General features: G+C 42.8%; 1 protein-coding gene across 1 annotated transcript; it reads left to right on the top strand.

Moving 5' to 3' along the window:
* PDE6B (phosphodiesterase 6B) lies at positions 1-20,713 on the top strand. The gene is made up of 22 exons (XM_054652462.2): positions 1-411; positions 2,322-2,474; positions 2,808-2,897; positions 5,173-5,313; positions 6,467-6,541; positions 6,632-6,696; positions 7,672-7,738; positions 7,880-7,927; positions 8,129-8,278; positions 9,269-9,412; positions 9,969-10,034; positions 10,565-10,711; positions 12,223-12,330; positions 13,145-13,254; positions 14,264-14,351; positions 14,901-15,001; positions 16,368-16,475; positions 17,173-17,236; positions 17,996-18,070; positions 18,883-18,966; positions 19,248-19,404; positions 20,536-20,713. The coding sequence occupies exons 1-22, from the start codon at positions 1-3 to the stop codon at positions 20,592-20,594; spliced, it is 2,511 nt and encodes an 836-aa protein (XP_054508437.2). The 3' UTR covers positions 20,595-20,713.
* The last annotated feature ends 3,390 nt before the right edge of the window (positions 20,714-24,103 follow it).

The raw sequence follows: 24,103 nt of genomic DNA, 5'->3' as shown, positions 1-24,103 counted from the left end.
ATGAGCATTAGTGAAGACGACGTGGAGAAGTTCCTTGATGGCAACCCTGCTTTTGCCAAGCAGTATTTTGAGAAGAAACTAAAAACGGAGTCCTGGGATAACAATGAGAGTGAAATACTTTTTGAGTTGATTCAAGACATGCAAGAAAGCATCAACATGGAGAAAGTGGTTTTCAAGACCCTGAGAAGAATCAGGTCCCTTATTCACGCTGACCGCTGTAGTCTCTTCATGTACAGGCAGAGAAATGGCACTCCTGAACTGGCAACAAGGCTTTTCAACATCCAGGAGGGAAGTACTCTGGAGGAATGCCTGGTGGCCCCAGACTGCGAGATTGTCTATCCACTGGACATAGGCATTGTGGGCCACGTTGCTCAGACCAAGAAAACCATGAACATCAAGGATGTCCGTGAGGTATGTTTGATTTATTTGTTATCTGGGTAGAAGAGAGGCTCACAGGGGTCAAGAGGCAGCGGCACACCACAGAGCTTGGTGAAAGCCCTTGTGGTGTAACTGGAAATGAGTAACAAGTCTGAAAGTCCCTTCCAATTTCATTTATGGGGTGAGGTGAAACTAAGCACATTGATTACACTAGGTATGAATGCTTGCAAACAGTGCACTGCTACACCTTGCCTGGCTAACTAAAAAAAAAAAAATCACATATAGTCCAGCAGAGGAGAGTGAAGTTGTCAAGTTGTCAGATCTGAAATGAATGCACACAGAATTTTCCATGCAATTTTATATTCTATGAGTAAATGGCAGAGACAGAAATTCTTTACAGTGAATCCAAAGAGAGTTTTCCATGACAAAAGAACTCGGAAAATATTTGCTGTGATGAAGGTTTAGCTAAGGGCATTTAGAGGCACCACTAGCAAACAGATGGAGTGGACCCCAGAGCTGTTAACTGCAAGCTGTGTATGGGTGATCTTCATCAGAAGCAGCAAGAGACAATCTTAGACTAAAAAAAACTCTTCCAGCAAAAATTGCAATCTGCAATATCAGGAGGGACCTGAGGGATTTTAATGTTTTGTGTTTACGCTTTCATGACAGTATTTATTCCCCATACTTCTGGTTCAATCATGTAAACCTGGATGGCAGGAATAACAATCTGCTTGTTCTAATCATAGGTATAAAACTAAAATCCACGTGACCCAAATATGGCATTTGGGATTACTCCATCTATTGTTTGCTAGTTACAAAGAGACCATCTGTTTATTCATTCATTTGTTGCTCAGTGTAGGCATATCTCAACCCTTCAGCAAATCTTTCTTTGTCTTCTACAGAACATGCTGAGACACTGTTTTGGTTCTGCAGCCTGGGTTCTTTTTTGATGGACATATTTTTGGTGTTGGGGGAAGCATCAGAATGTGATTAAATCTTAAAGTTTTTTAATTTCTGACGTTTCTCCAAACACGGGGGAGGATTTCAGATCTGTGAGCCAAATGCTCTGCTCCAATTCTGGTGCTTTTAGACATTGTCATAATACAATTCCTTTGAAGAAGATCCAGAGGCTAAATGCTTGGTCTAGCCCATTTGGCAGAAAAGGCCAACAATGGGGAATGTATGGGGAGAAGATTCATCAGGGAGTGATCATTTTTTCTGGTGCAACCTTCTGAATATGATCAGAGTTGTGTGGCTTTTTCTAACCTAAATAGAATGACTTATAGATGACAATTTATTCACCGGAGCTGGGAGAATATCTTTGGTAGCAAGACCATCCCTGCACTCCCCCATGGCAGGTGATGATGGTATCAATAAGGCCCTGTAGGTGAAGTGATTGGCCATCTGCTTGCCCTGGACTACTCTTTCTCCACTTTTTAAGAGAAACTAGGGGTAGATGCTGCAGTCTGACAACAAGCTTCATGGTAAAAGTAGAAGAAAAATGAGAGTGTGTGAACCTGCCATTGAGTGCGCTGGTTTATACCCTGTTGCTATGCAGTGCTACCTGGCTCTACCCACTCCACAGTGCTAGCAAGAAGTGAGAGGAAAGGATGGAGGAGGCACCATGAAGAATGCCATTGATCTGAGAATAACCAGTGGAGAGGCCCCTTGTCCTGAGAGAGTTTGACATGTTAAAGCTTATGATTGGCAAGATCTTCACAGAAAGTTAAAAGTGCATGTGTTGCAGTTAAAAGCCACATCCTCTGCTCTTGATATTAGCTTTATTGTCTGTACGTGGTCCAGTTTTCTGCTAACTCATTCCTTTTCCTCAGTAATTTTTAAGCAAAACTTTCTTTAGGCAGCTTACTTTAAGGGGCTGTGCTTGGACTTGGTTTCAAGACACGTTGTGAAAAATGTTTATTTGTAAATTGTCTATTAAACAGTGTGCCCAGTTCAGCCCATTTGTTGATGAGCTCACCGACTACACCACAAAAAACATCCTTGCGACACCCATCTTGAATGGCAAAGACTTGGTTGCTGTCATTGTGGCTATAAATAAGCTGAATGGCCCACACTTCACCAGCTCTGATGAAACAGTAAGTGGTCAGTAGCTGAATTCCTATCAAAAAGCTTTACTTTTGTCGTGTGATAGAAATCCTTTTATCTTAGTGATGCCTGCTTTAGTGAAGATCCACTGGTGTGAGTTTCCCTTAAGGGCACTCACACACTCATAGAAGAGGCTTATATTGAGAATGTTTATCTCAGATCTTTCAAGGAAGGTACAGTGGGATAAGTCTCATGTCATGGCAGTGCAAAGCGAAGCATTTATCCTTGGAAATTACCCTGATGCTTGTAAAGCAGTGTTATGAAATACAGTACACATGAAGTTGCTACTGCGTTCAATTCAATCCCACAATTTGCCTTTTCAGCTTTTTCTGAAGTATCTGAATTTTGCATCCTTGAACTTGAAAATTTATCACTTGAGTTATCTTCACAACTGTGAGACTCGAAGAGGCCAGGTAAGAGTGAAAATGCAGTTTAGCTATCTCAAAATCAAATTAAATAATTCTTCTGATTTAAAGGGTGAATCTGATTTTCTTCAGAGATTTGTCCCTGAACAGCAGAAATAAAAAGATGCCCTCAACTGCTTTCAGATACTGCTTCTTTCCCAGAGTCCTTCATTATTCTCTCTTCTGCTATTGGTAAAACTGCAGGACCTCAGGCAGTGGCACCACTTTCAGCAGGACTGACCTCAAGGTGTTTTGCTTATTTGAGGCTGTGAAGCACTCTTGGATCATTTCAGACAGCAGCATCAGGACACTTTCTGAAACACTTAAGAATGTGGTGTTTTTTCCCCCATCTGCTCATTAAAAGTGCCACTGAATTTCCTCTTAGAGCCAGTAAAATTGTTGTCATATGCATGTTGTATTGGCCTCCATCAGAAGAAAAGAGCATGTGTTAGGGGTTTAGGATATTCTGGATTGAAATTCTGGCACCATACTTTCCTATTAGTTGGGTTGCAGTAGGACTGTCAGATTTATTATTGGCAGGGATGTGAATCCTTGCAATCACTTTCTGCAGCAGGCAGTAGATGTCACTCAGGAGGACGTGGAATTGCATCTGTGCTTCATGGCAGCCACGCTCTATTCTCCAATGGGATTGCCATGGGGAAAGAATAAATGCCAATTTAACCAAATGGATGCAGAATGAAAGTTAATTTTGGAGCTTTGGATGGCACTTACACTTTCTAATTAATTTATTATGCTTTGCCTAATTTTTTCATTTACCAAAAACATGAATGATGGTCCAGTAATACCAGCAATGATGAACTGTTAACTAAGGTAGAACTAGCAAAGTTTTTTTTCTGTGGAGAGCTTAGCAGTAGGACTAGTCAGGGTAAGAAAGGGGCTAGAAGACAAAGTGGAGGCCCGTAAGGTGAAAGCCTAGTGCTTCTGGTCTGGGACTGGATCCAGGAGTCCTGTGTTCATCTGTTACTGCTGTCTGAGCAGGTCCCACACAAAGGGAGGAAAGCAAGAAGGAGATGCAGGATGCACTGCTCTAGTTCTGCCAATGTCCAACCTCTGACTAATATAGGTCTTCAGGGCTATGTGAAAGTTATTATAGTTCATTGTGTGGGATTTTAAAGTACTGAAGTACAGAGTGAGAAAATTACATTCTCAAAAGTGGTCTAGGATTTTAATATTGCAAATCCCAACAGCAAAGATTGGGTGATACTGTGGGTAAAACAGCTTGTGAAAAGACAGGTCAGTCTGCTTGTGCTCAGATACTGTGCAAAAGTCCTATTAGAACACCATATAATAATTTTTTACCAACTTCTTTATATCAGTCAGATATATTTCAGCTGTTTCTCTCAGTCCTTCTTACGGGGCTTGTGGCTTTCACTATTTATTGCATGCTGTAAAGTGCCAAAAGGGTAAACTGCTTCTCATGTTTATCTGATGGTTGGTATGACAACACCACTCTCCTGTTTGAGGGATACCGACACCGAACTCAGACTTCATACAAGTGGCAGAGTTGTCCCAGTTTATGGATTAGAAACAGAGACCAGTGCAGCTCAGAATTGCTAAAAAAAATCTACCAGTGCCCAGTGAAGAGGTGAGGTGCACTTTTTCCAGTTGTGGCCATGTAACAGTATTTCTTGTTCAAAGCACAGGTCCAGTCTGCTTCAAGTTGCAGCTTCAGTGCTTCAGAAGCATGGCTCCTCATATGTCCTGGGCTCAGAGAGCCAGACACACACTGGGAGACAGGCACACATGCATTAACTAAGCTAAGCAGGAGTGTAGATGGATGACTTCCTTACCATTTCAGAGCAGTATTTGTGTAACCTCTGCTTTTACAAATGAAAAAGCTAATAGCAATAGCTTTCTTGAGGTTGTTACATTCTGTAGAATATACCAGAAGATGGGAAAAAGCATCATAGGCTGTTGCACACACGAAACAGCTGCTCAAACACTTTCAGAAAAGTGTTAACTCAGATATTTCAAACACCAGCCTCTGGAATTTGCAATGGCTTTTGGTGTTAACTGGTTTTGGATGCAACATTTTACTAATGGATATAAAATTTAAGTGGGAACAGCTCTTTGCCTGACACTTTTTTTATGCTGTATTGGCAACATTTGACTCCTACACAACACTGTGATGACCTGACTCTTTCTCCCTAGTAATTCCCAATGGGAACAAGCGGGTAGGTTTCCTGCACTTTTCAGGAACCATAACCCCACAAGCCCATCTCTCCAAGAAAGGCTGTGCTTACATTTTCATTATATCCTGCAGGTGCTGTTGTGGTCAGCTAATAAGGTTTTTGAGGAACTGACGGACATTGAGAGGCAGTTCCACAAGGCTTTTTACACGGTGAGGGCATACCTGAACTGTGACCGATACTCAGTCGGTCTTCTGGACATGACAAAGCAGAAGGTGAGTGTTCACATGTGTGCTGTGCATCTTTCTGCTTGCTGCTATCCACCGAGGGGTGATGCAGGCAGATAACACTTAGTGCGTCAGTAAAAGTGCGAGCTAACCTTCAGCCACTGTTCCTACTTTGCTTGGCATTTTTTTACTGTACAAAGATTAAGATAATGGGTTAATGAAATCAGAGGAAAGGGGAAGAGCTTATCACTGAAATGGGAGAGTTGGAGGCTGGGAAGACAGAGGAGGGGAAGAGATGTCTGACTTTGGCAATCCTGGTCAGTCTGCAGCACAAACAAAACCTCACAAAGTCCATGGGTATCAGAAGTATAGTGAGACACTCGTGGAACCATCAGCAAACAAGGGCCTATTTATAACAGTACACCTTTGCCTGGAGTGGCATGAGATCTGGAGAAAGCTGAGGTTTTAATATTAGCAGAGAAAAGAGCTAGGCCATATCACAAAGTGACTTGTGACCAAACAGCCACCTTCCTCAAGGACTCATTCATGCTCATGATATCCAGGTTTTCAGATGAAATTTGGCTTCATGAAAACAAGCTGACAGAATTGAAGTTACCTCTGATTTGGTCTGATGGTTTGCACCTTTGGCAGACTTTGTGTGGGGGTTACACAGCATCCTTGCCAGTGGAACCCTCTTTGTCCCATGGCCAGGCTGTCTTGTTGACAGAGCTCTTGCAGCATATTGTCTTGTGAAGAGGTATATTAAAAGATCCCGTGTAAGCTAAAGGCACTTTGATCAATGTTATAATGTAGCATAAGAAAAAAACCCCAAAATAAGTATTTAGCTTCTTCAAACTGGTGAGTAGTAGGTCAGGCAATAGTCACACTTTGGAAAATTAAGAACACAGAAACATTGTTGAAGCCGTTTGCTCTGAGTACAGCCAGTGCTCACAATTCACTGAATGAATCAGCACTCTGTGTATAGGCAGTATATGGTAATATGCAGCCATATAAATGCACCTGACACGTCAAGATTTGGATATCTAGGTATCATTCTGCTGCCTAGCATTGAATTAGTTTTATTACTTCACGCCTTGTTTACACAACACCAAAACCAGCATGGTACAGCAATGGTTGCATTGAGGCTCAAGACAAAATGCAGTTTTCTACTCTAAACATATGTTTTTAATTTTAAAACCAGGAGTTTTTTGACCTGTGGCCAGTCCTGTTGGGAGAAGTACCTCCTTACTCAGGACCTCGAACCCCGGATGGCAGGGTATGTGAAAACAAGATTTCTTTTACTCTCTCTTCTCCAGATGGATTGCCTCACCACTCATTTTAACACCACTCTTTTTTTCACTTGTAGGAAATAGTCTTTTACAAGGTCATCGATTACATATTACATGGAAAAGAAGACATTAAAGTCATCCCGTAAGTGCCCAGTCCCTGAATGCTAGGTACTGTCGCAGGGTGTAGCTGAAAACAAGGTTCCCCATGTTTTAAAGACATCCATGTGGAGAAATGTAAAGGACTGATAGAGGATCGAGAGTCAGAATGTAAGTTGGTGCCTCAACTCACATTTCTGCAGGATAAAGATTTCCTCAGGATCCTCCTCGGGATCCTGACTCAGAAGTTAGGCTCCAAAATTCACTGCAACCAGTGATTCTTTTCAGGTGGAGAAGTGAGCTGCCTTGATTGCCTGCAGTTTTCTGCTGTCCTTGCCAGGTAGAGGCATCACTCTCCTCCATGCCTTCCCTGTGTCTGTGGCTGGGACTCATCCAGGATGCTCTTGTGCTGAGGTTTCCTTGCTTTCTCCACTCCTTCTATCACTGACCCCATTTTAAGGCTACCTCTGGCCTTTTCTCCCATCCTGACATATTGGGACTCCCTCTTTCTAAGAACTTCTCTCTCTTCTTGTCACTGAATTTTTCAGAGGAGCCTTGGGCAGCTTAGGCAAATCTGACATATCAGAGGTTTTCCCCAGTTCTGGTAACACCATTTTACACTAGAGTTTGTGGTGCAAAAAAGGTCCCCATTTCTTGGGTACAGCAGTGTTCAAAGTTCAGGCTGGCAGGCATCCTTAGCCAGGAATCTCCTTTTATCATTCTCTGTGTTGAAGGTCTGAGGCATGGCCTTCACTTCTAGGCCATGAATTTTTATAAAATATCTGCAAACAGATATTTTATCAGTTGTTTAGTTTTGAATCCTTGAAGCGAAAAGTATTTACTTATGTAGAAAATTTTTGCTTGTGCATATGGATCCTTTGAAAGTAGCAGAACCAGTTATGAACTGAGGGTTCCAGGTCTGAACCTGGATTATACAATCAATGGAACGCACTTCAGCTCCATGATCTGTTTTCAGTAAATATATACCTTTAATTTCCCTTATACATTTTTCTTTCATTAGAAATCCTACCCCGGATCACTGGGCACTAGTTACTGGACTGCCAACCTATGTGGCTGAAAGTGGATTTGTAAGTACTTAATCTGGGATTCCTCAAGTCTTTCTGACATGAATAATACTCATGCAGCTTTCTCAGCAATTCAGTCCTTTGTTTTGGCAGTCAAACTTCTCATTGCCCATATTGTAATACTTTTTCTTTGTGATCCCCTAGATTTGCAACATTATGAATGCTGCTGCAGATGAGATGTTTAACTTTCAGGTATTGTGAAAACTTCCAATTCTATCAAGGATTCAACTTCATTTTTTTGCAAAAAGTGTAATGTAGAGTCAATCTTGAGCATATAAATACTTCTTTTGCTTGTAGTCTGAATGTAAAATTGGAGTGCTCATGTATTAACATGAGCATAATACGTAAAACATATTAAGTTCATGATGTCTCTCTGCTTGCTGTTGCTTCAAGGAAGGTCCTCTAGATGAATCAGGATGGACTATCAAAAACGTTCTCTCCATGCCAATTGTGAATAAGAGGGAAGAAATTGTTGGTGTCGTCACATTTTATAACAGAAAAGATGGGAAACCATTTGATGAACAGGATGAAACCCTCATGGAGGTATAGTTTCTTGCTGGAAGAAATTAATATAATTGAAGAGGTCACTATTTTCCATGTACATCTGCAAAGCATCCTGAGTGTTATGCAGCTAAATGTGTATCTTTGTTGCTTAGAGAGGTGTTATACATCAGCTTGAACATTGTGTAGGCAACTGTTTGACATACCGGGGGAGTTCGGTATGAGAAACCCAACTATGTTCTTGTGATTTTTTTCAGCATTGTTGGATTGTACTCCTAGCCATGAGCATCTACTGTGTGCCAACACAACCATTCTGACCTGTATTCACATACCTGCCAGCTGGCTCTCACTGGCTGGGCAAGTCCCACAGTGAAATGACACAAAAATTATCTATACAGCTAGGATAAAAAGAGAGGCCAGCTATTAAATCTACCAACAGTGGCTGTGATTAAAGACTTTGCTCCTTAGAAATGTTCCTATGGTAGTTTCAATGAAATATAAATATTTAGCTCTTGGCACCTGTTATCAATCAGGACATTTCCTGAAATAGACTTTTTTTATCAAACAAAAAGACCATGGGGAAAAAAATCAGTTTGAATTGGCCACTGGACAGCAAGCAAGTTTAAAGTGAGCACAGGATGTGAGTAAATACATGTGAAAGGTGATGAGGCCCCTTTGCTCTCCTTCGATGTGAGAGCTCCTGATCCGCTATCACCACTGTGACAGAAACATTTCCACAGACACCTGCAGAAACACAGAAATAATTTTCTGTACTCTGAACTGGACTGAGGGTCCTTCAACCTCCACAGAATCGATGCTGTCAAGGCCTGGGCAGATTCAACAGCAGGGGAACTGCTTTGCTGAGGAGCATGTCACAATTGGAAGCAAAGATGTGGTTGCTCATTGCTGGAATTTTGGACAAAGTACAGCTTGTGTTTCTTTAAAAATGTATCACACAGTGTCATATTTCTGTGTCTTTGAGGAGCAGATGTTATGGCTATTTCTCTGTTTCCTTCTCTTCCCCTTACCAAGTCCTTGACACAGTTCCTGGGCTGGTCTGTACTCAACACAGACACGTATGATAAGATGAACAAGTTGGAGAACCGTAAGGACATTGCTCAGGACATGGTGCTCTACCACGTGAAATGTGACAAGGATGAAATCCAGGAAATTCTGGTAATACCTCGCAATGTGGAGCTCACACCCAAGTGTACTGGCCTGGCCCACAACCTGTGGCACAGACACAGGTCTCCCATTTCACAGAGATGCTTCCAGCCACCCCGATGTGGGGGCAGCACCTGGGCCCTAGTAGAATGAGTCTTTCTTTTTGTTCTGTGGTCTGCCCTCCTCCTTGGCACACTGTGCCACTGTGCTCTTTCTAACCTCCTCAACAAAGCCAGCCTTGGAGGTGCTACTCAGGGAAGGGCTGTAGGAGTGGAACAGAGACTGATTTACTCCTCAAAACCTCCTCTGTGCTGAGAATGTGAAGTTAGAGGACCCAGCTGTAACATTGGCTCTAGGGGGATATTTGCAAGTGAAGGAAACACAAAACAAAATCTAGGAGGGGGAGAACGCTACCAGGAAAAATGTGTTGAAAGACAAGAAATTGAAGTAAGGTCCAGGAAAGAAGCACAATTTGGATATGAGAATTGCCCTAGATTGCCCCAAAGCTGCCCAGTGAGAAATCCAGGAGGGTTCAGTTGTCTTCTTAACACAGCCATGCTTTTTGCAGCCAACACGAGAAAAGCTGGGGAAGGAGCCAAGTGAGTGTGATGAAGAGGAGCTGGCAAGCATTCTGGTAAGAACAATGCACTGCTGGAAAGAACAGCCCTGGCAAGCAAATTCTGCCTGCATAGATGTAGGGAAGAGTTCCTAGTGTTGGCATGCTGTTACTTGGCAAAGGGTGAAGGCACAGCACACCCTGCCCTCCTTTGCTGCCTGAGTTTGAGATTATCATTAGTATGTGTCAGCACGTGCCTCCCACAGCTCCTCTGCCTCTTTATCTCAAGGACTTCAAAGTCCATCTGGAAACACATCAGCCACCTTGGCTTGTTTTTCAGAGTAATTAAGGAGGGCTGTAATTCTTTCCCCAGTTTGAGTCTTCAAACTATATAAAATGAAACGCTTAACAGGAAACAAACAATGTTTCCTGCACAAAACTGCCCTCCCTCTTTCTCCACTAAGGGGTTATCATGAAAAGCTTCATTTCAGTCTATTTATGTGCTATTTTCCAAAAGAAAAGCAGTGTCAGACTGATACATTTTTATTCAGCAAAGCTTAGGAATGGCATAAGCAGCACAGCAATAAACCAGCCCACCTCTCTTACAGAAAGAAGAACTCCCGGGGCCCACTAAGTTCGAAATCTATGAGTTCAGGTTCTCTGATTTTGACTGCACTGAGCTAGAGCTGGTGAAGTGTGGCATCCAGATGTACTACGAGCTTGGCGTGGTGAAAAAGTTCCAGATCCCACAGGAGGTATGAGCTGGCAAAAGCTAGTACATCTCCTGCCTTGGATGTACTCGCCCATGCTGCAGCAGGCGCTGAGGTCCCCGTGCGTGCCCGGCACGGAGCGGCCGCAGGACTGGGCTCACGGGGGCTCGCAGGGAGGGGGTCGTGCGTCCTGGGCCCCCTGCCCCGCTGAGGGCAGGGAACAGCTTCTCATATGGGATTGGAGCGTATCTTCTGCTCTCTTCTGCTCCTCACTGCCTGCCACAGATGTGGTTTGCCATGAGATCTGTATGGGTGAGTGGTGGACTCTGCAAAACGCTTCTGGCACGTTCTGTGTCCAATGCCGCTCACAGCCGCAGTGTGAAAACACAGCTCCCGGGCACGACACGGGGAGTGCCTTCCTGTCTGCCCCTTGCCTTTGACAGAGCATGCAACCTGCAGCTTTCAGCCAAGATACGCTGAAACACACTCTGGCAAGCCCCTTTGCTTTTCATCCCCATGCAAACATGGATGTGCCTTCATTTGGCGCAGCTGGCGCCAACCTGTCGACAGGAATGGTGTGACCCCCTGGGAATAAGGGCCCCATAAACCCTGACTTGCCAACTCACGACTTTTGCAGTTCAAAACCCTGCAGGAATTGCGAAACTGGCATTTCAGCAGCCCTGCTGCTCCCGAAGGGATTTCTCTGCACATCGTGCGAAGTCGATTTCCATCTACTGGGATCTGGGGGTAACTGCAGGAAGAGTTTTCACTCTGGAAAGTCAGGATGGCGATCGGGAGGGAAGTAAATGGGAATTACCTCTGTACTTCTTACACGCAGAATGCCAGTGTCAAAAATATTAAATATACCTACTCTGGAACAACTAACCTGTATAAGAGGTGTGAATAGCAGTGATTCTTATATTTGAGATTTTAGGAAATGAATACTCATTAATAAATAATTGGCTCTTTAATGAGAAAACTGCATAGCTACAAGAGAGAGTACACACGGAGAAGTAGACTGCAGAGGAAAGAACAGTTTTATATTTAATGCCTTATATTGTAGATCTTTAGGTGATATAAATGTCATTCTCCTCTACATCTATGGATCCATATCTCTTGAAGAGAGACATGAATTTTAATAAATCACAAGAAAAAGGGACAAATCTTATAAGTGATAAACTTGATAAACAGAATAAAATAAATACATTCACAAACAGTAAGATGAAATTGCTTTTCCTCTGGGTGGTGCTGATTCTTGTTTACCTCAGAGGCATCTCTGTGAGATTTTTTTTTTTTTTACAAAAAAAAAAAAAAAAAAAAAAGAGAGAGAGAGAGAGAGAGAAATAGAGAGAAATATTAGAAACTGGATATATTTTAGTGTCCACTTTTGCTCTCTACTAGGCTTTACTCTATCAGCATTGCCAGGGTAGCCTGATGATATATGAACCTTCTGATCCCTTTCTTGGCCTACCTCTGCAGAGCAGGTTTGAACCTTATCCGTGATTTCTGTACAGCAGCTTCATTACCCACACTAACATCCTCTTCCCCACCGGCAGGTTCTGGTAAGGTTTGTGTACTCTGTCAGCAAAGGCTACCGGAAGATAACTTACCACAACTGGCGTCATGGCTTCAATGTTGCACAGACCATGTTCACACTCCTGATGGTAAGGTAGCACCACCCTGGCTAATTCTGCAGCACAGCTTTATTTACAGCAGGTCTTCTGTCACACCTGAGAAATATGCAGGGCTCCCTTCGAACCCTGGTGCAGGAAAATGTTTTGTCACTCCTGGCACAGGTCCTGCTAAATGAGGTCTCCATTTGCCTGAAGGGACAGTCACTGCATTGCACATGAAGGAAGCTTTGGTCAATATTGGCCAATGAATGGAGAGCTTTAATTCTCATAGATACAGGTGTGCATGGTGTTAAATAGATTGCAGATTAAATTCTTCTGCAGAGTAGAGGAGAGAGACTACAGGACTTCCACTCTTCCAATAGATTCTGACAGTAAGAGCCAGACTGAAGTCAGCTGGTTGGGATGGACACAAACTCATGCTTTCCATTTCCATCCAGAATAAACACAGTTGTGGACAATCTTTTGTATGATTCAGCTTGACAACCACATTGCCCAGAAAGACGCAGAGCCTTTTGACAGAGTACTTTGTGTCCAGTGACTGGGAGGGGTGCTTCTGAAAGCCTGGGTGAATCCTGGGGCCAAGGCTTCTATAGCAGTGGGTAGCCAACCCTGCACATATGCATTAAACACATAAACAGCACAGATGTACCTGCCTGGTCTGAAATATTTTGTTTCCAGCTGATTCCCCATTTTAACCTAAGTCAGCCGTGTAATGCATTTCAGTTCACAAATACTGTCAGTTCTCCTGGACTGTCCCAGGACATCCCCAGCACAGAACGATCACCACTCAGTACCTTTTCCTGTCAGAGATGTTAACATATGGAATACCAATTCTCTCCCTCAGACTGGCAAACTGAAGCGTTACTACACTGACCTCGAAGCCCTTGCAATGGTAACTGCGGCTCTGTGCCATGATATTGATCACAGGGGAACCAACAACCTCTACCAAATGAAGTAAGCATTTTCTTACCACTTCAAACCATTTTCTGTTGCTCCTGCTTGGCTGTGATCACACCCAACTCCAGTACAGCTCTGTTTAACACACAAGGGTGACAACCTTCTTTTATAAGAAAAAAGCCTTGCTTTTCAGCTTGCTGCAGTGTTTGGGCTCATGCTTTGGCCAGTGGGGACAATTTGCTATGCTCTCTGGGGCTTTCTTTACCTCCTAGCAAACTTCCCTGAATTAAAGCAGAACTCTACATTATCTTTAGAGTATGGAGCAGGTGCAGAGCAGGCACTCAGTGTCCTGAGCATTACAGGAGACATAGGACGCCAACAGAACCATCCTGGATGTAAGATGATGAATTTTTGCTGTATCTATGGAGAAAGCACCATGTTTGGCATTGCCCTCACTACCTACAAAGCACCTATGAGAATATTGCTCTCAGTAGGTAGTCATTAGCTACGGATAAACAACTGCATAATTTTGTTTCCTAGTCAAGGCTCTGTTGCTCACTTAAAGGAGTCAGATCACAGCTCTTCTGCAATGCTTGCTGCTTACATCTTCTTATATATCCTGGAGCTTTGGAAAAACATTAAATAAAGTTTTTGATAGAAGAGGGCCTTGATTTTCAGCAAGGTGTCCAAGGATTGCAGGTGTCCTTGCTTTTTAGAAGGTGTCCAAGGATTGTGGGTTTTTCCATTCCTATTACCAGATATCAATATGTAGTTATTCAGGATTTAAACAAACTTACTAAGCTGAGTAATTACACTGCCGTCATAAACAATATTTGGAGTGAAATTTGTAGTTGGAATACTATTTTTTCACAGTGTCTAAAGAGTTATAAGCAATGTCACAAGTGTCTTTTATTAGACTGAAGTAATTACTTATTAAAAAGTTCAACTCATAAGCCTTTTTTAAAAAATGGAACTTATATGTGTGACAGAAATTAAATACAAAGTTAGACACTTTTCATTTTTAAGTGCTGCATTAATGTCTTCAATTTTTCCTTTATGCAAACAGATCTCAAAATCCTTTAGCTAAACTTCATGGATCCTCTATTTTAGAGAGACATCACCTGGAATTCGGAAAATTCTTGCTCTCTGAGGAGGTTGGTAATGAACTGCAGCATAAGGGCACGAATAATTTGCTTTTACTGATGTTTTTCACTAACAACAGAGTTGTCAGCACTAGACCTTTCTCTGGATTGGATGCCGAGAGACTGCATCCTTTCCATCCTTGGATGCCTCATTTCCAAAGGACTCCCTGCCCGCCCAGGACTAAAGCACATAGGCTTCCTAAATGCATGTCTTGGTTTCTTCAACAGACACATTTTTATCCCTATAGGAACATGTTAAATACAGCGTTGCTCTCCTGTAGCCCCTCTGATAGGGCCAAGGCTGAAATATTCCCACAGTTAACTTTTAATTTCAGGCAAATTTTCATTGGAGTCAGGGGATGGGGTTTGGGTAGGCACTGTGTAAGAACCTTCCCCTGCTCAGTGAATTAAAGGGGAAACGGCACTACACGTTGTACACGAGAGGAGCAAACTGAACTACTGGAAGAAAAAAAAGTGACCATATTTGGGAAAGGGAGGTGGCCAGGAACTCATAACAACATAGAGCTTGGATTTTTCAATGCCCTGTCCTTTGCTTTTCAGTCACTGAATATATGTCAGAACCTCAACCGCAGGCAGCATGAGCATGTGATTCACCTGATGGAAATTGCCATTATAGCCACAGACCTGGCACTCTACTTCAAGTAAGTCAGTCATGCACACCTTGTGTGAAAGGCAGAAAGCAGCTGGCACTGTACAAAGGCCAGATGTGATGCTTTACTCTGAAAACCCCCACCAGTGCAGCAGTTCTCTTCACAGACACTGGCTCTGGGAGGCTGCCTTTAATACTCACCTCAGACCTGGGGGGAGAACTCAAATAATTCAAAAGAATTTTGAACGTCTACTTAATCAAATCATATACATGACTTTTTAACCCTAGATGGCCAACAAGGCAGGGCTATTTGATCCCCTATAGAAAGAAATGTCAGGATTTGGTTTGGTTTTATTTACCTAGCATTTCAGATCTGAAAATACTCATAAATGACAAATGGGCTGGCTAGGACTGTACTAACTTCTCTGTGACAGCAGAATGACACAAGTAACAAGTAGTTCATTGTAGGTGAATGTCCAGCTCATAGTCTATTCCACACACAAGGGCCTAAAAAGCCAAAATCTTCGAGCAGTGCCTGCTTTCTGGGACATGAGGCTGAAAGTCAATGACATATAACTTCCTAATTAGCAAGGAGCTAACAGTGTCAAGACCAGAGACTGCTTCTGTGTTTTGCACTGCAGAATAATTACACAAAATTTAAACAGTCCATAAAAGAGGAATTTGAGGGGGGCTGTAATACCCAGAACACTTACTCTGGAGATAAAATATCTGTATGGTACCATTGTCTATCTATATAACACCACTTCCTCACCACTTGGGAACAAACTGGTCCTTGCCCTCCTTGGTCCATGAACTGCAAGCAAAGGCTTGGCTGAGCTAAGACACAGGATTATTGATGATAGAACACATACACAAGTCACTTTGTGGTATGGCCTAACTCTTTTCTCTGCTAATATTGAAACCTAAGATTTCTCCAGATCTCATACCACTCCAGACAAGAGTGTATTGTGTATAAACCATTACTCAGAATTCCCTATAAGCATTTAGATTATATAAATAAGGTTAACAATGCCTGACTAAGTACATAAAGCCAGGTAGCTTTAAAAATACTCCAGGTAGCTCTAGGCTTCTGCAGTTCGCTTCACATGTAAGGAAAAAGATTTCTTTTACTGCAAACAAAGGTGTAAGTATTTCTCAGCTGACATAACTTGTAGTAGCTCGTACTTTCAAAGACCTGCTCATACCTCACCACTATACTCATCTTAAAGGCATTTACAACAGTTAAGGGAGCAGATGATAGTGCTTGGTTTTGTTAGGACATAAGAGTCAGGACAGCAACTACTGGAACCCTTCTGGCAGAGTTAGCAATACCAGCTAACTGTTTTTGACATATTTGTTTCTTTGTTTCATAGATTTTTCTTCTCTTTTTTTTTTTTTTTAACACTTCCTCCCCATAGAAAGCGAACAATGTTTCAAAAGATCGTTGATGAGTCTAAGACGTACGACAGCGTGACTGCCTGGACTGAGTATCTGTCTCTGGAGACAACAAAGAAAGAGGTTGTCATGTGAGTAATTGGCTCTGGGGAAAGGTTAGTGATGTGGACACCAGGTGAGAGCTCCAGGATATGCTCTGTGCTGCAAAGTCAGCAAGTGATACATTACTGGCTACTCAGATTTGATCTTCTGGAGAAGCAGGGAAAAATACAGGGGAAAAAAAGATTAAAGTGGTTCTTCATCCAAATAAGTGTCCTGTTGGCCATATACTCCCATGGAGATGCAGGATCCTTTCTGGCTATATACTCCTACCACATCACCCTGTAGGCCACAAACAGAGACATCCAATCCATTAGCTGTTCTTCCCAGTGGCAACTAGCCTGAGCTGCATGCTGCTGCTGCTGTGACCAGACAGAAACTCTGCAGGATGCCCTGCTCTCGCGGTGAAGTGCTCTCACCACCTCACTGCAGACTGCACTGCTACACACCCGTGGGGGAGCCAAAGGTGTTGCTCCAAAGTCAAGGAGTTCAGCCCAGCAATCACTAAAGCAGCAAACATTTTAGCTCCAGAAGCAATTAGTTCCCCATCACAATTCCATTTTATTCAAGAAAGCAGCCTTTGATGAGTGTCCCAGTCGGAACCAAGGCTGTCACAGCAGCACATCTATCAGTTCAGAAGGGGCCACGGGATACCTGATACAGTACTGTGGTATGAGGGTCCTGAGCCTGAAAAAATAGGGAATAAATTAATTTCTTTCCTGTTTTTAGGGCCATGATGATGACTGCCTGTGACTTGTCAGCTATCACAAAGCCTTGGGAAGTCCAGAGTAAGGTGAGGTGCTTGATATCCTGATGGATTTCTGCAGCTTACACTTCAAAGTAATGCAATTTCTAAGCTGCCTAGAAGCTAAATCTCCTACCAAAGTCTCCTACCAAAAAAGGAATAGCTGTGGTTTTGAGACAACCAATCTTTCAGACTGTAGTTGTGAGTTCTGTACAAAATTCATGTTTACAAAAAAAATCCCCACCAAAAAAACCCAAAACAAATCCCTCAGTTCCATAGATTTTTAGGTCACAGTGAGTTTCTTTACATGTAACTTATGCATTGGCTTTATTATAGCAATACCTACCTGCAGTTTGCTCAGTTGTTTGATTTCCTCTAGGAGTTCATTCCTGAACTGTACTTGAGCCATTGCTAAATAATAAGCACTAAATTTTGAAGGAGGGTAAAAGAAATAAAACCTACCTTCCTGTTCAGCATGAAGAAAGGACAACAGGAAAAAAAGAAAAATAAACACCCACAAGGTGACCAGTAGGCAAATCCTCACGGGGAATACATTGGAAATATTTCTCAATAGATGAGCAGTGGTCTAATGAGATGCAGTGCAATACGACTGTTGAGCTGTCACTAGACAGGTGAAATCCTGTTGCCACAGCTGCCTTCCCAGGTGGAGGAGTGAGGCTATGGTTGGACAAGAAGAAACAGAAGGATAAGAAGTGAGATTTGACTCAGAATGGAGACATTAAGTGGATCAAGTTATGGGGCTGAAGTTGGTGCTGACTTTTCTTTTTTCCCTCTGTGTCAATGTAGGTAGCTCTCCTGGTAGCAGCTGAGTTCTGGGAGCAAGGAGATTTGGAAATAAGCGTCCTTCAGCAACAGCCCATTGTAAGTAACATGCAAGAACCAGGCAGTTCAGTTCAGACAGCAAGTCTAAGCACAAGCAGTGCTGTCCTGAGTGCTCTGTGTCTGCCTGAAACCACAGTGCTTGCCAAAATCCTTTAGAAAAGTATGTTCTGAGATAGTGAAGAGCATCCCTGACAGTGACAAGTGCCTCTTGTCCAGCTGTCCAAATAGTTAGATGGGTTCAGTGGCTGTGAAGCATCAAGGGGTGATTCACCCTGGAGATTTTTGTGTAGGTCCCCTGCAGAAAAAATTAATGACTAAATAGACAAGTCACTGAAGAAAGAAGAGTTTCTAATAAAGAGGAAAACTGCAAACACAGATTTCACAGAGTCATAGAATTATTGATAAATGGAAGGGCATTTCTAACATTTTTTAAAATGAATAAATTCAACATTGAAAGAGGCAGGAGTCATTCCTGTAAGTGTCCTCCACCTGTGTGGTTTGGGGATTTTTAAAGTAGACTTTCATGCACCCCCTCTACCCACAGTGACATCACAAATTATATAGTAATCAACAAGATCTTGTAAAAATATGATTTCCACAAGGGAAAAACTTGTTCTCCTCCCCATCCATGGGCACTTGAATTGCAGTCTAAAATTTCTGCTAAAATGGCAGTGGAAATGAGCCCTCTTCCTTCCTCTGCAGTTGAGGAGGAGGGCTGTGATGGGCGGTCTTTAGGACAGCATGACAGAACTGCCAGGCTGACACAAGAAAGCAGTTTTGGGGGGAAAATAGAGGTGTGTTTTTCAATTAAGTGTTCTCATAAACCACGGTGAATTTGTGTCCTCCCACAGCCGATGATGGACCGAAGGAAAGCTGCTGAGCTTCCGAAGCTTCAAGTGGGTTTCATTGACTTTGTGTGTACATTTGTCTATAAGGTAAGCAAAGTGCACCCTTACACAGCCCACCCTTATCAACAGGGGTTCAAATCCCAGCTGACTGAGTCCTGGCGCAGCAGCACCACTCTTGGGGAGAGGGACAAGTACACAAGTGAAATCTGCCCTTTTCTGAGGCATTGCAACAGGCTGCCTCTTTCTGCCATTGATGCTTTCTGCAAAGCATTAGCTTTGGATGTGAGGTGTCAGGGTCTATCTTGGGGTATGATGGACAAGCATTCCCTCTGCACACTGCATTGCACTGAGAGATGTGTTTTGTTTAGGAGTTTTCCCGTTTCCATGAGGAAATTCAGCCTATGCTTGATGGGCTGCTGAACAACAGAAATGAGTGGAAGACCCGTGCCGATGAGTATGATGCAAAAGTTAAAGCACTGGAGGAAGAGAAGAAAAGAGAGGAAGAGAGAATGGCTGCAAAGAGAGGTCAGAAAAAGTAATTAGCTTTTCATTCCTAACTCAAAAACATGCTTATGAACACTCTCACAGATTACAGCAAGTTTTGCTCACACAGCAGAGTAAGATTGGCTCCACTGGAAAGGCTGAAAGCAACTTGCCTTCAAACCTGGCACTATGACAGGTTGTCAAGAAGGCCACCAGTTTAAAATCCCAAACACTATTATCTGAGAAACTACTGAGAACACATTTAGCATGAATTCCCATGCAGCTGGGGAAAGCAAAATGTCATGTACTGTCCCTGGAAAATAGCAGGTACACCTTCTACAGGTAAACCCTTTGGCTGACCTGCTATCCCATAGGTCATAAAGCAGAAGCTAAGAAAAGCTTTATGAAAAGTTAAAACAAGGTCCTAAATATTCCTAGAAGAACATTTAAGAAATAATGGTTCATCACATCCCATTTCTAGCCTAGGTTAGGTACTACCTAGAAGCAAACAGTAGTGACAGTGCCCAGTAGCATTTTATTTTGGTTGAACATGGTTTTCTTCTGTGGGCCCAGCCTGGGCAGTACTGAAAAGCATCAGCAGTAGTGGGTACTGGTTGAAAGTTTTTCTGATAGCCTGAGGATGTGCTTGACTCTCAAAAGGGCAGAAGCAGAAGGTTCTCCTGGCCTATTCCAAATGTCTGATCAAATACCTGCCATGACTGGGTGCCTTCACTCCACTGAGACTGTATCTGAAGTCTTCTTTTGTTCTAAACTGGACCAAAATTCCAACAGCCCATGGTGCGGACATTGCTCAAATGACACAGTTTAGAAATTATTAGAGCTGTCTAGATGTTTTATCTCAGTTTGATTCACAGTAGTTAACTTAAAATAGCAAAAGGTAGTGTTTTAACTATGATCTAGAAAATCTCTGAAGAATTATTTACTGAACAAGTAATTGATATTCAAGCAAGGAAAATTTCCACTAACTCTGCAATGCTCTTTCCAAGCAGCCTTACATGTACAATCACTTTGCACAGCAGACAGCTCTATACAGGGTGCTATAGTTAATGACCTAAGCTGATCATTGGATAAAAGTTCTAAAACACTTCTGCAATGACTGAGAAGGAAATTTATGACTGTGTGTCTAATTCTATGTTTCTTTTTATATGACAGGTGAAATAACCTGTAATGGAGGAACAGCTCCAGCTTCCAAAACCTGTAGCATACTTTAGACCTATTCTCACTGAAATATATGCCACACAAAATGAGAACACCCATATAAAAACAACAACAACAACAACAACAACAAACCAAAACTAAACAGCAACAACAACAACAACAACAACAACAACAACAACAACAACAAAACAAACAAAAAAAAAAAACCAAAACCCCCAAACCCCCCAAAAGCAAAAAAAAAAAAACCTAAAAAAAGATCATGGTGTACAAATACATTCCTGATTGGACTATTCTGATAATTTATTAGGCTTGTGACCAACCAGGGAAGGGCTAGATCTTGTTTGCCTTAATTGCATCTCTTCCTGATGGTAGGGAGCCAGCTCTGTCCTGTCTCCTGTCCTCCATTTAATGCATCTATGTCAGATGGCATGTGACAAGTCAAGACAACATTTGGCCCAATAAATCAGGTTGTAAGATTATGGAAGAGCATTTTTCCTGCACTGAAACACTTCTTATCCCAAAGCTGATGGGGATAGTCCTGCTCCATAAAACCTCATGAAACTGACAGTGAATGCAACCATAGCCTGCACAGTGGGAAAAATGAAAAAGAGATAAAGTTAACATATCTAAGTCTGTATCTGTCAGGACATCAGAAGGAAGACTGAGGGTAAGGATAAAGCATGAAAACTGACCACAGTAAATCTTTGAACTGCTCTAAAAGATTATGATTCCATTTAAATCCAAGAAACGCTCTGACAGATAATACATCTGCATTCACTTCAAGAATCTGGATAGGTTGCTATCCCAAAGCATGGAGCTATTCATGCAACACACAGTAGCTGCCTTCTCCAGGAGCAGGATCAACATTGTATACTAATTGAAGCTTTATTCCTTCATGAATCATTTTAAGAAGACAGTGTTACCATTACCCATTACAGTTCCTCTTACAATTAGCCAAGCAACCTGAGTTGTGAGATCTCATAAATTTGTTCTGTCTTGCCTCATAATGCTGTTACTTAACACAATTGATCAAAACTAACTGTCCTTCCTTTCTTCCTCCTGCTCTGAGATGTCTTGTTTTTAGATAACACGCCAGACTTGTGACTCTTATTTCAGATGAAAGTAACTTTTCATGTTTATTCATGCAAAAATAGAACATTCAATTACACTCTTGTAGTAATAGACACAACCTCATGCCCTGCTCCCTCCCCCCGCCCCCCTTCCTTCTTTTTTAAAATTGTTTGGAGATCTGTTTTGCTGGGGATTTTCTTCTTCTATTACTCCTGTTACCTTCAGGATTCTTACCCTTCAGTATACTGTTTTGCATTACAGAAATACTGCAAGTAAAAGGAAAACTAGAGCTGTGGTGGTACCTGGTGATCATTTACCTGTCTCAATGTAGTAAGCAAGATATAATCCTCAATCACTATGCAGCAATTCTGTGAGAAGCAATGTGTCTTTCTGGAAAATACAGAAACTTGTCCACTTGCACGAAAGTTAAAACACAACAGGTAGTGACTCCATGTTGTATGTCTCATTTTATTAAGAATCACAGAATGTCAAAGGCTGGGAGGGACCTTCAGCATCATCTAGTCCCAGTCTCACTGCCATTGGCAGGGACAACTCTCACTAGACCAGATTGCTCAAGGCCTTATCCAGCCTGGCTTTGAACAGTGCCAGAGTTGGGGCACCCACAACTCCCTGGGCAACCTGTTCCAGTGTCTTGCCACCCTCACAGTGAAGACATTTGATATAAATTTCCCTTCTTTCAGTTTGTACCCATTAGACCTTGTGCTATCACTACAGTCCCTCTCCAGCTTCCCTGCAGGACCCTTCAGATACTGCAGGATTGCCAGGAGATCTCCACACAGCCTTCTCTTTTCCAGGCTGAACAGCCCCAGCTCTCTCACCCTGTCTGGGGGAGGTACTCCAGTCCTCTCACCAATGTTGTGGCCTCCTCTGCACTTGCTCCAACAGTTCCATGTTTATTGCTTATGTTTGGGGCATTGGAAATAGTCTCAGTACTCCAAGTGGGGTCTCACAAGAGCAGAGGACCATGTGGGAAGTTTTATCATACAGCAGAAGTCGTCAAATAAATTCTGTTCTTTCTTTTATTTTTAAGCAGAAAAAATGCCAAAGGTTATTATAATGCACAGTGGTAAGTAGTGTGATTTTGATGATCACCACAAGACACCAAACACTTAAATACTGAGAAAAGCTCCATATGTTCTCAAATGTTTCCTGGGAAATAAAACCTGGAGGCTAACCTTCCTGCTCCCCATAACCAGCATGAAGCACTAGGAGCACTGCAGGGTGCTCCAGCAGGGCTGCTCACCCAAGGAGCATGGTGTGCCTGCCCATCGCACCCCATGAGCTGTGGGTGACTGTGCCCTGGCTGCCCACACACACTTGGGAGCGCAGCTGGTCCTCACAGCCTCAGGGTGGGCATGCTGCCAGGTATTTCCAAATGGGAATATACATGCGTGCATGCAGGGGGTGTCCATGGACACTCAAGAGTGGGGTGCCAGTGGAGGAGGCTGTTTCTTTGGGATGGACCTTTGCCGTGGGAAGAGTAAGTGAGGGCCAAGAAACAGATTTGTCCACTGTTTTCCCAGGTGTGATGGACTGAACTTTGCTTGGGTGGTCTGGTTGAGCCAGTTTCCATGTTAACCCGGGACTGATGTCTTAAACAAAGTGTTTTCATATCAGATAGGGAAAAAAGGCACATCAGAAGCAGATCCTGCAGAGGTAGGGTAATGCTTTTTATCATGCCAATCTCCTTCCTTCTGGTGAGGCACAACTGTATCTAACAATGCAAAACTCCCTCCAGGGCAAATCTGGGAGCAAACCTCTAAAGGGGTTCCTCTAGAAAGCAGATTCAAGTGGCCCCTCCCCCAGCTGGTTCAGGAAAATATTTACTTGGAGAAAAGTGGAAAAAAATGTTTATTTAACAGGCAAAGTATTCACCAGCACAAAAAAAAATTAAAAAAAAAATTTCCAATATTAAACAATAAAACCTCTTGCCACTCTGAAGAGATGACAAACTCAGAAAGTCCCCTTGGTGGGCTGTAGCTCAGCTCACTCAGTCTCTGATCAGTCCCTCAGGCGCTGGAAATGCTGCGGCCCAGGCCTGGCCCGGTGGGCCACAGGAGCAGCTGCCAGTGCTCCTCTGGGTGTTCAGTCCAGAGCAGGTTTAAACAGCTCCAAGAAAGAGGGAAAAAAACCCCACAGTCCAGGGAACTTCTGTGTCTCAGCTAGCTAAAAAATAACTAAAAAGCAAAGGAGAGCTCTGTCCCACTGTCTGTGCTGCAGACAGCAAGGAGAAGGACGTGGGGGAGCAAGTGCAGTTTCTGGTAACAAACTGCGCACTTCTCTCCCCCTTCACTCTCAGAACCAATCTTAAAGGTGCAAAACTTATTTCTGGGCTAAACACATGAATGGGGATACAAGCATTATAAAGTCACCCCCAGGACAACATGGGAGTGTTCACACATATGTCTGAGGCTATACCTTCTTTCTGATAAGGCACAACTGGCAGAACTATGCAGCTGCCAGAGCATGG

This window comes from Agelaius phoeniceus, chromosome Z (genome assembly GCF_051311805.1).
Source record: "Agelaius phoeniceus isolate bAgePho1 chromosome Z, bAgePho1.hap1, whole genome shotgun sequence".
Classification (NCBI taxonomy): Eukaryota; Metazoa; Chordata; class Aves; order Passeriformes; family Icteridae; genus Agelaius; species Agelaius phoeniceus.
This window is presented reverse-complemented; position numbering and strand designations above follow the sequence as displayed.